We start from the raw sequence: 14,402 nt of genomic DNA, 5'->3' as shown, positions 1-14,402 counted from the left end.
AGACCCCAAGATCTACTTTTTTCCACTCTGAAAAATTGCCATTTATACCCAGTCTTTGTTTCCTATCCTTAAGACAATATCTGCTATCCTTAAACCACTATCTGATCAACTGGACCTTCCCTCTAATCCCATGATGTCCCAATTTCATTAAGAGTCATTGATGTAGGGACATTCCCAAAGGCTCTTTTGAAGTATGGATATACTATATCAACTAGATCACCCTGATCCACATTCTTGTTGATAGCCTTAAAGAATAGAAGAAGGTTGGTGAGGCATGATGTCCTATTGGAAAAGCTTGCCAGTTTCTCCTCATGGATGCCCTGTTCATCTATGTACTGAAAAACTGCCCCCCTCCCCATTTTTTTTTAAGGATTTCCTAAACCAATTAGAAGGATGGCTTCTACTAATTAGACAGGAGCAGAGGTTAGACTCACTGACCTGCAGTTCTTTGTTTCTCCCTGGTGCTCTTTTATAAGATTAGAGCTATACTGGCAATTCCGTAGTCCTCCAGTACCAAGGCTGTTTTTAGTGATAGGTTGCATACTACAGTATTTTGGCAATTTCACATTTGAGCTCCTTTAAGACTTCAGGGTGAATGCCATCAGGTCTCAGTGATTCACAACTGTTTTGTTTATAAATCTCTAAAACTTCATCTACTAATACCTCAATTTGGGTCAGTTTTATTAACTTGTCATGTGGAAGGAATGGCTTTGGTGAAGGGAATCTCCCCTACATCTTGCACAATAACAACTGATGCAAGGAGCTTGTTTAGTTTCTTGGAAATGGCCTTGTCTTCTTTTAGTGCTTCTTTTACACCCTGATCATCTGGTGAACCAACTGAATCCCTGGCAGGCTCTCAGCCTCTTACAGACTTGAAAAATGGTTCTTGTTAAACTTTGTCTCTAGCAAATTTCTCCAATGTTCTTATTTATTTTTGGTATTGCACTTATTTGTGTTTCCAATATATTATTCTTAAGCATTTCCCGTGTTGCTATCAAGGTTTAACCTTCTTTGATTCCCCTTTTAAACTCTATCTAGCTTTCTCATTTTTGCCTATTTTAAAGTTAAAAGTTAGTGGTAGGTTTTTTGTTGTTGTTGTTATTTGTTTTTTCTCCCCTACTACAAGGATGTCAAACCCAGTTACACTGTAGTCACTATTACCAAGTGACCAAACAGTCATTTACGATGTCTAGAAATGTATTCTTTGCCTTCTGCCCTGAGGTGAGATTCACCCAACCTGTATGTGTATAACTGAAGGTCTCCCATTATTTTTTTTTTGTTTTTGCATTCTGTCTCACTTCTCTTGGCACTTCTAGTTCACTGTTGCCATCCTGATAGCAGTTAATAGCTTATCCCCATATGTGTGCTAAATGTCTGCAGACACTTTGTCTGTCTGTCTCTGACTGGCTGGCTAGCTACCTAGCTGGGACCATCTCCCAATCACCGCCTTGGCCTCCTTAGTCAGGGATTATCTTTAAATTATAACTTCTGTCATTATAGACTCTATGCAGTCTATGATATAGAGTGCCACACCCCACTGACTCACATTTTTTTTTTGAAAAACATTTCAATATACATCCATCTCCCTCTACAAATCTCTCATGACTAATATGGTTCACTTGACAGTCGAAACTGTACCTTCATAGTTGCAGCATTCTCCTTCCCATTACAATAACCATACTGGGCACCCGTGCTTGTGCATCCACATGCCCAACATCATCACCTTGAACCATCGCAGTCTCGCAGAGAACTGCCTTAGCTCTCCTCTTCTCTCTCCGTCTTCCCCTCTCTCGAATCCCCTGCTTATTTTCCCAGTCCTTTCATTCATCATTGTCACTGTAATCACCTTCTTCAGAATTTTCTCTTCCATATGATCTCAGTAATCTCCTCCCTGTCATCTGCTGCCATCTTGCTGTAGTAGCCACGCTTGCATCCCACTTAGTCCCATTTTGACCAGTCTTTGACTGAAAGGTTTGTGTGCCTGTATATGAGCACCTACTCTATCGCCTCCTGTATAGTTTGCACCCAGGTATTGCAGTGTTCCACTGATATTCCTCATTCCACCATGTTTTTGTTGTCAATATTATCACTTAATGCCAAATGTGCTAGTTCCCACCCATCCTGGATCTTATCTTAGGTCGCCTGACCAACCTCTCCTTGAAGATATCTCCTCTGTCCCTGTGCTGCTGCTACTGCCTGGACACATCTCTGTTTTCTGGCCACTGACTGTTGCATTTCTTCTTCCTGTGAATCCTTGAAAACCTCTCCATGGCTCTCACAGATATTGTGCAGCATGCAGGCTGCCACTACAAAGGCCATGATATTTTCTTGCTCTATCTCAAGCCAGCATGTAAGTACCTTCTATCATCCATTCAGTCAGTCAAATGTGCATTCCACAGCCATCCTGAAACTGCTCATATGGTAGTTAAAAACCAGCTTCTGCAGGTTGGTGACATTCACTACCTAAGTCTTCATGAGCCAGGGTTTTAGGGGTAGGCAGCAACCACTAATATAACTGGGGGAACGGTGACACCACAGATTTCTCCATGCTGGGTGCATAATGTTCTTACTCCATGAGGCCAGGCAGAGGGAAGTTGCGGAACAGGTGCACATCATGCATGCTGCTGGCCCACCTGGTATAAATGTTCATGAACCAGCCCCAGTGGTCTACCATGGCTTGCAGGATCATGGAGGCATATCCTTTCCTGTGTGTGAAAGCCCTTCCCCTCCCCACAGAGAACTGCACTGGGATGTGCGTGCTGTCTAAAGCCCCCACACAGTTTGGGAACCCCTTTTCATTAAAGCCATCTATGACTTGCTGTGGTTTCACAAGGCAGATAACTTTGTTTGCAGCAATCTCCTTAAGCAGCTGGCATACCTCATAAGTTGCCAGCCCGATTGTGCAGGCAGCCTCACTGAACTGGTTTGTGATGTAGCAGAGGCTGAAAGGCCTGGCCAGTTTCATGATGGCCATTGCAACCCTCTTGTCTGGTGGGATGGCCCGATGCATGTTAGTGTCCTGCCTTGTGATGTGTGGGCCCAGCATCAAGACGATATAGTAGAATGTCTTTTTCATTCTGAACATCTCCAGCCACTACTGGTCATTCCAAGTGGTCAGGACAATTTGCTCCCACCAGTCCGAGCTGATCTCACAAGCCCACACTGTGCAGATTTTGCTCGTCTTCCTGAGGTTTATCAACAGAGCCCAGTCAGATTCCACTTCTTCGCTGCTTTGCTCTAGCATCGAGACGATGATATGATAGAACAACTCCCTTTTCATTTGGAACATCTCCAGCCACTGCTGGTCATTCCAAGTGGTCAGCATGATTCGCTCCCACCAGTCCAAGCTTCTCTCATGGGCTCTATTGTGCAGATTCTGGTCCTCCTCAAGTTTCACAACAGAACCTCGTCTGTGATAGCCAGAACCAAAGAAATTAATAAGCAATAAATATGTGCTTCTTGGAGGCATTTGGAACTTTTGTCTAATATAAAGCTTGTATTTTTGTAACCCACAAATATAACTTCTAACTGTTTGTGGAACTGACTAGGCCTCAAAGACAAAGTTATAGCTGTGAAATTAGCTGACCTAATAGTTTTTTCTTGCTCAGAATTTAGCCTTGATGATGATAAAAACTGGATTCAACTGCCTAGCATATCCAGGACATTTCAGGAAAGGACATCTCAAAAAAGCATAATAAGAGAGTTTTAAAGGGGCTGGATTTAGGCAGGGTAATGTTAATTTCAAACCTGAAGATGCTGTGTTGCAATTTGCTTATTGGATAAACCCAATTCTGGGTACTAACCTTTTATAATAATTTTAACACCTTTTAACCCCATAGGATAATAGCTATAAAACAAGGTTGTGAATGGCCCTAAGGCCAGCAGATTAGCATAAGACTAGGTATAAAAAGTGCGTGCATCAGGTAACCAACAGGAAAAGAAAAAAAAAGAAAACAGGACGGGAATTGCTGTTCCAAGCCTGGACTCAGACTCCTGGTGTGAGTGAGGATTGGATCCTAACCAAGGGACATTCCCCAGTAATCCTTTGGACAGCATTGATTGGGGACACCTGACTTCGCTGGAATCACCTGGCGCGCACCTAGCATTGAGGGACTAATGTTGCACACCCACATCTGTCTATTTGTTATTTTAAACAGCCCAGGGGCTGATATTCTTGCGGTGCCTAGCTGACCTGCAACAGATTGATCTATTTATCTGTTGTCATTATCTGTTATTATTTACTATTAGCTCTTTAATATTGCATTATCTGCTTATGGCATTTATTTCTCTGTTAACTGTTGTGTATATAAGCTATAATAAATTTGCCATTGTTTTACTCCCAACTCTGCCTCCTCAATCCTGAACCAAACAGCCGAGTGGCTAAATTGATATACTCACAGTGCCCAGCTGGCCTGTGACACTGATCACATTCCACTTCTTAGCTTTCCTCTGTGTATTCCAGGTTCTCTAGGTACTGTATCTTCTTCTTCTTGTTGTCATTAATACTGTTAAACCAGGAACATAACTTGCCAGTAAACACCGTAGTACAGTTCGTATCCTTCTCAAGCATTGCGTCAGTAATCCCCAGGTGAACAGCATTTTCAGAAGCAGTACTGCCACCTCCTGCTTCTCCTCTTCCTCCTGCTCACCTGTGTCTTCCATATTCTCCATGTCAGACTCTTCACTGCATTGTTCTCCATCGTCATGTATTTCATCCTCATTCTCCATTTTGCCCCTCTCCATCAGCAGCAGCTTCTCATCCATCTGCAACAAACAGAAAGCAGGGACTGTAGGGTGTTATGAGCTTGGTGCAGCTGCTTTTTCAACACTTCACCCCAGCACCATGAAGCACTGGGGCTTTTGCACATACTTTCATCCTGAGCTTAGCATCTACTGGTGTTCTCATGTAATCAAGCTTGCAAACAAAAAACACTTTACTTACTCCTCTTCTGGTAATGTAGGCTACTCAAAACTTTTGCCACTTTAGAGAAAACAGGCCGTGCTTCTATAATATAATTATTTTGCACAAGCAGGCAGGTAGGTATTGATTTTTGCAACATTCTGGGCCATTTAGCAGCCATCCCAAAGCACAATGGCCTTATTTACCTCATCACCAGGTCTTTTTGTTGTTAACTGGGTGCTTCATCACCTTTGGGTGTTTTGCCACTTACAGGTAATGACTTTACAATCCTTGGAATTTCCCCAGACCCTCATACAAGCACAGCCTGAGTATAAAGTCACCCCCACCAAATTTGCCATCCCCCTTTCACAAATCACTTGTTCTGTTGACCATGAACTGCATCTCCATGTCTTAGAAAGCCAAGGTGAGCCACATGGGGCTGACAGCCCAGGAGGCTGATACCTCCAACACCCATGGACCCAAGTGGAACCGGGAAGAACTGGAGGACTTAATTGACATTTGGTCAGAGCAAAGGATCATAGACAGCCTGGAAAGTAGGAGGAATAAGCCTATTTATGTCAAGGTCACAAAAGACATGCAGCCATGAGGACACAATCATGACTGGACCCAGGTCTGGTGGAAGATCAAGTCCCTGAGATCAGCGTTTTACAGAGCCAAAGATGAGAACTCTCATGTGGGGTAGGTTGTACAGTTTCCCCCTTCTCTGATAAGCTGTCTATCATTGTCTCCAAGGATGAGGGTGACAACCCAGGTATAGAGACTTTCAGCACCAGAGTTGGGCAGGAGGAGGAGGCGGCAGCAGCTCCACCTGAAGGTGAAACCATGAGCATGTCTCAGGTGTATGGAGACTGCTACCTGCTCCCTGATGACTAAGTGGCAGGAACAACCACTGGCCACCATACACCTAGTGCCACTTAGCCCCACCGTGGGGATGAGGGTGTATACTTTCCTCCTCTTGGGAGGGAAGGTAACCATTGCTTTTTTCTTTGTTTAATCCACTGTGACCCATGGCTGCCCAGAATGGTGCCCTGGTTGCAGTACAACAGAGTGCTGCAGGGATTTTCACAGCAGGCAGCGACAGTCCAGTGAAACCTCACTCAAGGTTCTGGTGGACTCCTCAGGAACCAGAGTGGAATGCACAGATGCTTGGCAGGATGAACTCCATGAGTCGCTGAGTAAGGAGGATGCCATCCTCAAGCAAGTGCAAGACATCATGCAGAATCTGAAAGACTTGGTTGACGAGTCTCGTGTTTAATTACAGAGGTCACAGGGCACTATTAGTGATGCCTTTCAGAGTGTGCAGAAGTACCTAAATAAACAGCTACCATGCCTGAAAGAGAAAAGTTGGTCCGCTCATTTTGCCTCTGTGCAACACGAGTGGAGAATTACAGCTGAGCCTGTTTCCCCTAACTCGGTGGAGTCACAGAAGGGCCGAATGATTGCCATAAGGGACAGGAGGGTACCATTTCATGTCAGAGAGACACGGGTGGTTTAGGGTCACGGTGGGGTGAAGACAAGCACAGCTAACTCGTGTGTTGCAAACAATAACATCTCATGGCTTCCCGTGTCTGCCTCCATATCTACCCTTAAACTGCTTGGTTGTGAAGGTAGATTTCGTTCATTGTTTGGGTTCATGTCTCTCTGTTCATTTTTTCTGCATGGTGTCGGGGATGAGGGGTTGATAATCTCTCTTGCACAGGTACACAGGGGGACTCCAGAAGTAAATAGGGGGGCTGCCAGGGTGGGTTGCAACAGAAGTGCTGGCCTACACCCCAGCATTTTGCAAAGGCAGTGCCCACTCTGTAAAGTTACTTTTGAGGCCATACTTACTGCTTCTGATTTCACCTCCCTTAGTTGAGAGAAGGGAAGTGGTGTGCCACCCACCATCAGCCACTTCACTCCACTTCACCCTTGCATTTCTAGTGAGAGTGGCTTGCCCCAGCCAGGAACATTGATCCCCTAGAACTTCTCCATTTGGTTCTCCAGTTCCCTCATTATGGGGATCACTTAGCTAAGGAAGGCATCAGCAGCACTGAGGTTCTTGGTGGCCTTGAGGAAGGGCTTGAGGACCACCAAGATCTGGGAGATGGAAATCTGTTAAGGAGACAGCTGATCCTGATCTCCCTAAGCAAAGCCATCTCATAGATGGTTTTCTGTTGCTCCACCAGCCTCTCAAGCATCACGTGTGTGGAGTTCCACTGAGTCTCCACATCCTGCATGATTCTGTGCTGCAGGATGCTCAGCTCTACCTGTTTCTCTGGCAGCACCTTGTCCCCCATGATGCTGCAGTGTAAGTAGCCTGCCACCTTCCTACATTTTGAAATCAGTTGGGTGGTAGTGACGGCACCATCACCGGCAGCCCTGTCTCCCTCCAAGGCACCCCAGACTATGAGGTGCAGCCTGTGTGCCACACAGATGATGCCAACAAAGTTGACATCACAGACTGCCTTGACCATATTGGTCCTGTTGCTGGTGACTATGAACCCATGGGTGAGTTGGCTCTGCCCAATGAGCCACCCCTGTACCATGCGGTTCATGGCTACCATGATCTCGCTTGCCATGTGGGACTCATCCAGCACCTTGTTTTGAAGGAGAGCCTACTGACAGCCTGACTGGTCACACTAGTGCCCTGTGAGGGAGTGGTAGGCATGATCATCACCCCAGCTGCTCCTAATGTCAGAAGTGAAATGCAAGGCTGGCTACCTGCAGTCCTGCCTTGCACAGCTCCTCCCTCAAGTGCTCCCTGCAGACCTCATATAGGGAGCGCACCACTGTCCTGTGCTTGGTAAGATGGGGCCATGAGTGCCATGAGCCACCTGAATCCTGGCTGCTCAACTAAGGAAAAGGGCTGGCTATCCAGAGTGAGCATCTCCCCAATGGTCTGGGTGATCTCACTCACCTTGGGAACATGCCCCTCCTTTGTCTGCAGCTCTCCTCGAGCACTCCAGGGTGGCCTGCCCCTGCTTTGGAGGGATGGGGGCTTTGGAGCAAATGGGGGACTTCCTTTTGGGCACACTCACACTGCTGCCAGGCTGAGGAGGAATAAGGGTAAGGGGGTGCTGCTTCCTGAAATGCAACATCATCGCTGTGATGGCAGCATTTCACCTTCTTGCCCTGACTGATCTGCTTTTGGCAGTGTTGGCAGATAGCAAGCCCGGGATCATCTGCCACCTCAAACTGATCCCACACTACCCTACTCCCCTGCTTCTGTGTTGAGGGTCCTGTATCCCCCTCCTTAGCAGGCTGAGGCACAACAGGAGGAGGAACTGACTCAGCTGAGCCACCTGCCTGAGTCACCACAACGTCAACCTCAACCTCCTCTGAGGAGCTTTCCAGAGAATGAGACTTGGGTCAAGGGGAACTTTGAGGGGTGTGGCGTACAAACTCTCCTTGGTTCCCAGAACTTCTTTTGCCAGGGCACTCAGGTCCCCTGGTTCCAGCTCCAGCTCCTCCTCTAGCAGTGGGAGGCTCATGCTGAGAAATGAAATTGGGGTGGAGGAGATGGTCATTCTTCTGGTGGTACCTATTTCTGGACTTAGGGGAGGTGGTGCAGTTACAGGGACAGATACTGCTCCCACCTCCTTGCTTCCACTGGCAGCAGAAGCCTCATGGCTGCTAGGGAAGAGGATGTGTCTCTGTTTTTGCGGGGGATGGGAACTTGCAACTGTAAGTCTTCCCCTACTCCCTCTAGCCCCTCTCCCTCCCCTGCCAGAAGACCTGGAACCTGCCTTTCCAGCACGCTTCATATTAATCTTTCCTGTACTGGAAAATGTGTCTGTGTATCTGACTTCTTCTGTGTTGTATTTTGTTTCCTCTGTGTTGTGTGTAGTGGACTGTTATGATTATTGATTATTAATAACTACATATATTTTGATGTCTTCTGTGATATAAACCTGAATGTGTGACTTGGATTCTTCTTCTGTGTTGTGGTTGTTTACTGTTTTGTATTGTGTACGTAAAATAATATTTCTTCTTCTTCTTCTTCTTGGACTCTGACTTCTGTGTTGTGTGTGTTAATCTCAATATGAATCTCTATCAGATTCTTCTTCTGTGTTGTCTTTAGTCTGTATGTAACTAACTATAAGTAATGATATTAATAACTAATAACTATATATAATTTCTTATTCTTCTATTAATATCTGACTTCTTCTTCTTCTGTGATGTATGTGTGTGAGTGTATGTAATGTGTGCTTCCCTGCACAGTGATGGATCACACTGCCAGGGAAAACACTGAGCTTTCTTTTTAAAAAGTTTTAAGGGAAAAAACAAGAACAAATATAAATTTAAATGAAATGAATTGTATTAGGATAAGTAAACTAGAGGGATTTTAGATAGTAAACTAAGCTATATCCTATCCATCATTCCTAAGAACAAAAAGGAGCAGGCAACTGACTAGGAAGCCAAGCCAGTCCAGTACCTTTCAGACACTGTTGCTCACTCAAGAGAAACAGCTCACAAAAGGCACAGAAAGCCTGCAGACAGAGGATTTTATGCTGTTTCTATGTCCCTCCCCCACACACTGTCATTGGAAGGGGACTCAGGGAGAGATCACACTCACTGGCCAGCTACAGATGGTAGTCCTTCCCCCTCCCCCGCTCTCCCTCCCTCCTCTTAGTTTCTGTTTCCCCTGAAAGAACACCTTCAAATCTCTGAATCTCCAAATCTTTTCTGAATCTTTTCCAAATCAATTTGGAGGCTCTGAATCAATTCAGAAAGTTTTAAGCTTCTCCCAATTTCATTTGGATTCAGAGATTCAGCCTCCAAATCAGGCCAAATCTTCTCTGAATCAAACCATGAACCAAAGCTTCACACAGCCCTACTAGCTAGCACTTAACAAGCACTTGACTTCTCTCCCTCCAATAACAGTCCACCCTGCAACTCTTTGCAACTCTTTCCAGTAATGCCATGACTCCTTAAATTCCCAAGCACAGAATCCCCATGCTCAGGAAGGCATGGTCTACAAAAACCAACCCAACCACCACCCACCCCAGGGAAAACATGACACATATAGAGCAAAAATAAAACACTTTACTGAAAACATTGCAGCTTTAACAATAACTATATACAACTTAATAATATATACAAATGTAAAAAAATAAAAAAACCTGAAAATATTTTCACTCTACTGCTCTTCACTATCTTCACTTTACTCTCCTAGTCACTGGGCTGTGGGCTGGTTGCTGCCCCTGGTGAGTTCCGCCCGTGAAATTTTCTGTGAGGAGGGGGAAAAAAGAGGAGGAGGAATCGGAGGGGAGTTTGGTGCTCAGTCAAAAAATGGACTTTTGCTACCCACCCCACCACACACACAGAAGGTTAGTAAGACATATTACCTAAATATTACCCAGCATGCTGCATATCCTAGGCATCACATCTGGCAGGCAGTGTCCTTCCCCTAGACTTCTGGTGGTGGATTCAAAATGGAATGTGATGGAGTTCATAAGCCTTGCATTATTGAAGAGTCATGTAACCACTCACTCCAAAGTTTCAAACTACTTGCAAAAAACTTACTATTACATTGTTGCTGCAGCTGTCATCAGGAGCTATGTCCACTGCAGTGGCAGCACAGAACAAGGGGTGTGGGGGTTGTAGGTGGGTGGTGCATGGAGGGGTAGGAGGACAGGAAGGTACATGAGCAGAGGCAGGAAGGACATACACTATAGGTGATGGGGGGTCAGAAGAATTAAGAGGGGGTACCAAATTAGGGATTATTTGTCCCCCCATTTTAAAATAATAATTGGTCTGAGTGGACCCATTCCAACCTGAACTGCATGCTGTGAAGGAGGAGTGAGGAGTGAAGAAGGGTAAAAAAGAACACACAGCAGTACCTACTGGCTAAAGGCTAGAACACAGCACCGTTTTGGGATGAAGGAGATTAATTAGAAGTCTTTAGGGTCTCTAGCTGTTTGCATGAACAAATCCACAGTTGGAGCAGTGTAACTGGAGGGCTACACGAATTAACACATCTACAAGTAGTGTTAGCTTAAGGCACTAAATGGATTTTAGAGCAGCAAAAAATCCCGGGTCATGCAAACACAAATGCAGGTGCATTGACATAAATGGGAAACATTGTTTTATCTACACATGCCTATAGATATTAGTGGTGTTTCATTTTAATAACAGAAAAATGGGGATTTGGGGTTACTTTTTTTAAAACCAAAAATTGGGGATTTTTTTTAAGCCACAGCAAGTCAGGATTCCTGCTGACCAGTGTCCAGTGAGGTCCCTCTCCAATGCTCTTGGCTACCCTAGTTCAGTTACTCTTGGTTTCTGTGTGCCAAAAGCCATTTGCTTTGCATGCAAATATAAGCTACCTATCCTCTGGGAAGGCAGCTGTACATGTGGTCCCCTGTGCAAAAAACTGGGTAGCCTCCATCCCTCTGCTGTACCTTTCCCTGTGTTTTTAGGCAGGGTTGAGGAAGGGCTATTATACTATGTAGCTGTATCTTGTTGATATCATTAAAGCTAGGCTTAAACTGGATTAAAGTAATCTGAAAATAGTTTGGGAAACTAAGATTTAGATTAAATAGGTCTACTGGGTTTCAGGGTTTGTTGATGGTAAGTAAGCTTAAAGTTAAGTCCCAGGATCTAAGTTGTTACTGGAGGTTTAATTAACTCTAAGGCCTGAGCTCCAGAGAAGCATAAAATAGAGCTAAGACTGAGATTTTATGCAAGATCTAAATACAAGGTATTAGTCACCCCCTCCCAGGTGTCAACTAAGGCCACACTGACTCTCACCTGCACAATTTCGCTTGTCCTGTGGAGCACTCATTGTAAAGCAAATGGCCTTACAAACTGCCCTATTTGCTGTCCACTGGTTAGTTGGGCATTCCCTTTTATGCTCTCCTAGGCCTGGCTTGGATTTGCCCCACATTAGAGCACAGGTGGAACCTCAGTACTCACCAAATGCTCAGAGAATATGGATCAACCAAACAGATACTCACTTGGAATATGCCTATTACCACCACCAAACAAACTAGCAAGTCAAATCGCCAAACACTCGCTCATCTTCCAGGAGCCAAGATCCAGATCCTGCTTCTTTCTTCTTGCCTCCTGGTGAGCTGCCTTGCAAACTGTCCTGTTTGCCTTCTCCTGCTGTTTCATTTACTATTTACATTTTAAAAAGGAAGGCAATGGTAGACTGCTGTTTTAAATCATTGTATCATAGAAAGGTAGGGCTGGAAGGGATCTCTGGAGGTCATCTTGTCCAACCCCACTTCATGAGGCAGGATTATCTCTTCCCAAACCATCCCATACAAATCCTTGTCCAATGTATTCCTGAAACTATACAATGAACCCTTTCATACAATTAAAAGGCATAGCATCCTAACCTGATACATGTAAAGCAGGGGGACAACAGTAGGTGGTGTCCTGCTTCTGCAAGTATTGTTAAAATAAATTTGAGAGATACAGATAGGCTCATTGGTTTCTTTAGATTAGCTTCTGGTCTTAAACTTCATAAAACAGGACACAGAATTGTATCTTGCAACGCTTATTTTAAGGTATCAAAGCTACCTTATATCAGGCCATCAAAACTAGTAGCTTGTGACTAAACTAGATGTAATATTTGTACAAGATCTAAAGTGATGGACTATACACTAAAGGTGGCATTGTTTTCTGGTTGCCCAAGTGGCCTTTTGACATCTACAGGGCATTTTTGGTACTTAGACACAATGGATTCTACTGCTGAATGCTTAGCCCTATGCATGGTGATGAGTATATGTGCACTCAGGTGAGCAGCAACAAAGTGATAGAGACTTCCCATCATTTCTCACAAAGAGCTGAAAGGGAAGGGCACTCACCTGGGAAACTCTAAGTTCTGGGCCCCCTTCATCCAGGGGGAGTTGGACACTGGTCACTCAGGCTTCCCACCATAGAACTCTAACCATCATTTCACACAGTAGCATTATTCTCAAAGCAGAAAGTAGAACGCTGAAACCAGAAAGGGATGCAAGAGGGGAATAAAACTGCTACCTCAATTGGGAAGATGTACCTTATGATACAACCCACCGTTCTTTTGTTTAACACATTTGAAGAGATTTTTTGATTGAAATGGAACAATATATATTTTTAAATGTTAGCATTCATTTAAGTGATTTGTTAGCAAATATGAACATTATAAGGGGTGTACCCCTAAGCAGACCAACAAAAGAATTAGAACCCAGAACTTTAAGGCTATAAACAGATTTTTTTGGCAGGGGGGGAGCGGGAAATAAATAAACAAACAGATAGATATCTATATCTACAAAGCAGTACATCAGACAAACTGTCCTGTGGCCACAGTGGCTCACCTGCCAGTCCAAAGCATATTGTTGTCATTATCTTGAGCACATTCCTGTCATCTGCACCACACTACCATATGTCCACATGTCCATCACCATCACCCTTGCCTACCAAAAACATGCAACCTAAATCCTAAAATCATCCCATCCTCCCTCCCCTCCCCTATCCATTTCTTTCCCAGTCCTTTAAGTCATTGCTGTGTCTCTCCTTGCTTCTTCTTTGTCATCTCCACTGTCATTATCATCCTCATTGCAATCATCATTGCTGTTATTCTCTTCAGAAGTCCCACCCCTGAAGAAACTGTGCCAACCCATTCTCTTCCTGATAATCCCTGCCATCTCCTTTTTCATGTCTTCCACTGCTTTCTTGTAGTACCCTTGCATCTCGCTTATTCTCATTTTGACACAAGCCTCTTTTGAGAGGTCCATGTGCCCATATAGGACCAGATTCCTGGCCTCCCACAAGGCATTTTTAAAGCAGGAAATGAATTGGTAGAAATGGGCCATTGAGGTCCCCTTCTGCCTGGACAGGTGCCCAAACAGTGCTGCTTCTCTGGTCAAGGTTTGGAACCCTTTCACCATCCTGAGGTGTAGAAACACTTTTGATCACACCTCTTTGGCAAAAGGGCAGTACCATAGGAGCTGGCTAGTTTGTCTCTGCTTTCCATGGACAGGTTTCCCTGGGGCATTGTGATTGATTTCGTGCCCTTCTGTATAATGCTTTACCCGCACCAGGACCTCATGCTGGGCTGGTTGCCAGTTTACATTTCTGTGCTCTTTCTGCAAGTCTTTATGGAAGATCCTTTCCCACACATCCTGGCAGCTGTCCTCAGGGAGTAGGTCCATAGTCAACACCACATCCTGTTTCCTCACCACCTCTTGCATTTTGTAGTGGTTCCTTAGGATCAAGCCTTCTTTCTTTACTTTGTACTTGTTACTGAAGTGTTCCAGGTTTCTGTAGAACCACAGCTGTTCCCAGGTAGCTAGGTTAATATTTGCACCCCACAATGTCATAACATTTGACCTGCAAAAATTTCACAAAGTAAGCATTTTAGGCTGGTCTGAGGCCTTTCCAGTTCATATAGCTGTGTCTGAACTTTCATTATCTCTTTTCATCATCCAGGAGGATGATGTTCATCTTCCATATGCTTCTGCCCCTTCAGCTTCCCTCCCCACCCATTTTTGCTTTCAATGTTAGGAGG

At 44.7% G+C, this 14,402-nt stretch overlaps 2 protein-coding genes across 2 annotated transcripts in view; one reads left to right on the top strand and one right to left on the bottom strand.

Annotated features, from left to right (window-relative positions):
• LOC149866489 (uncharacterized) overlaps positions 1–14,402 on the top strand; it is a 237,348-nt gene that overhangs the window by 148,819 nt on the left and 74,127 nt on the right. The gene's annotated exons all lie outside the window — the stretch shown is intronic.
• Positions 13,919–14,402, bottom strand: part of LOC149866486 (uncharacterized) — a 315,323-nt gene continuing 314,839 nt past the window's right edge. The window contains exon 3 of the mRNA XM_090043779.1: positions 13,919–14,224. Within this exon, the coding sequence (XP_089899905.1) occupies positions 14,211–14,224 (14 nt within the window). The 3' untranslated portion in view covers positions 13,919–14,210. The remainder of the gene's footprint in view (positions 14,225–14,402) is intronic.

Source organism: Crocodylus siamensis, chromosome 4 (genome assembly GCF_052110815.1).
Source record: "Crocodylus siamensis isolate JL-2025a chromosome 4, ASM5211081v1, whole genome shotgun sequence".
In the NCBI taxonomy this organism is placed as follows: Eukaryota; Metazoa; Chordata; order Crocodylia; family Crocodylidae; genus Crocodylus; species Crocodylus siamensis.
Note: the sequence above shows the minus strand (reverse complement) of the source record. Positions and strands in the feature narration are given on the sequence as shown.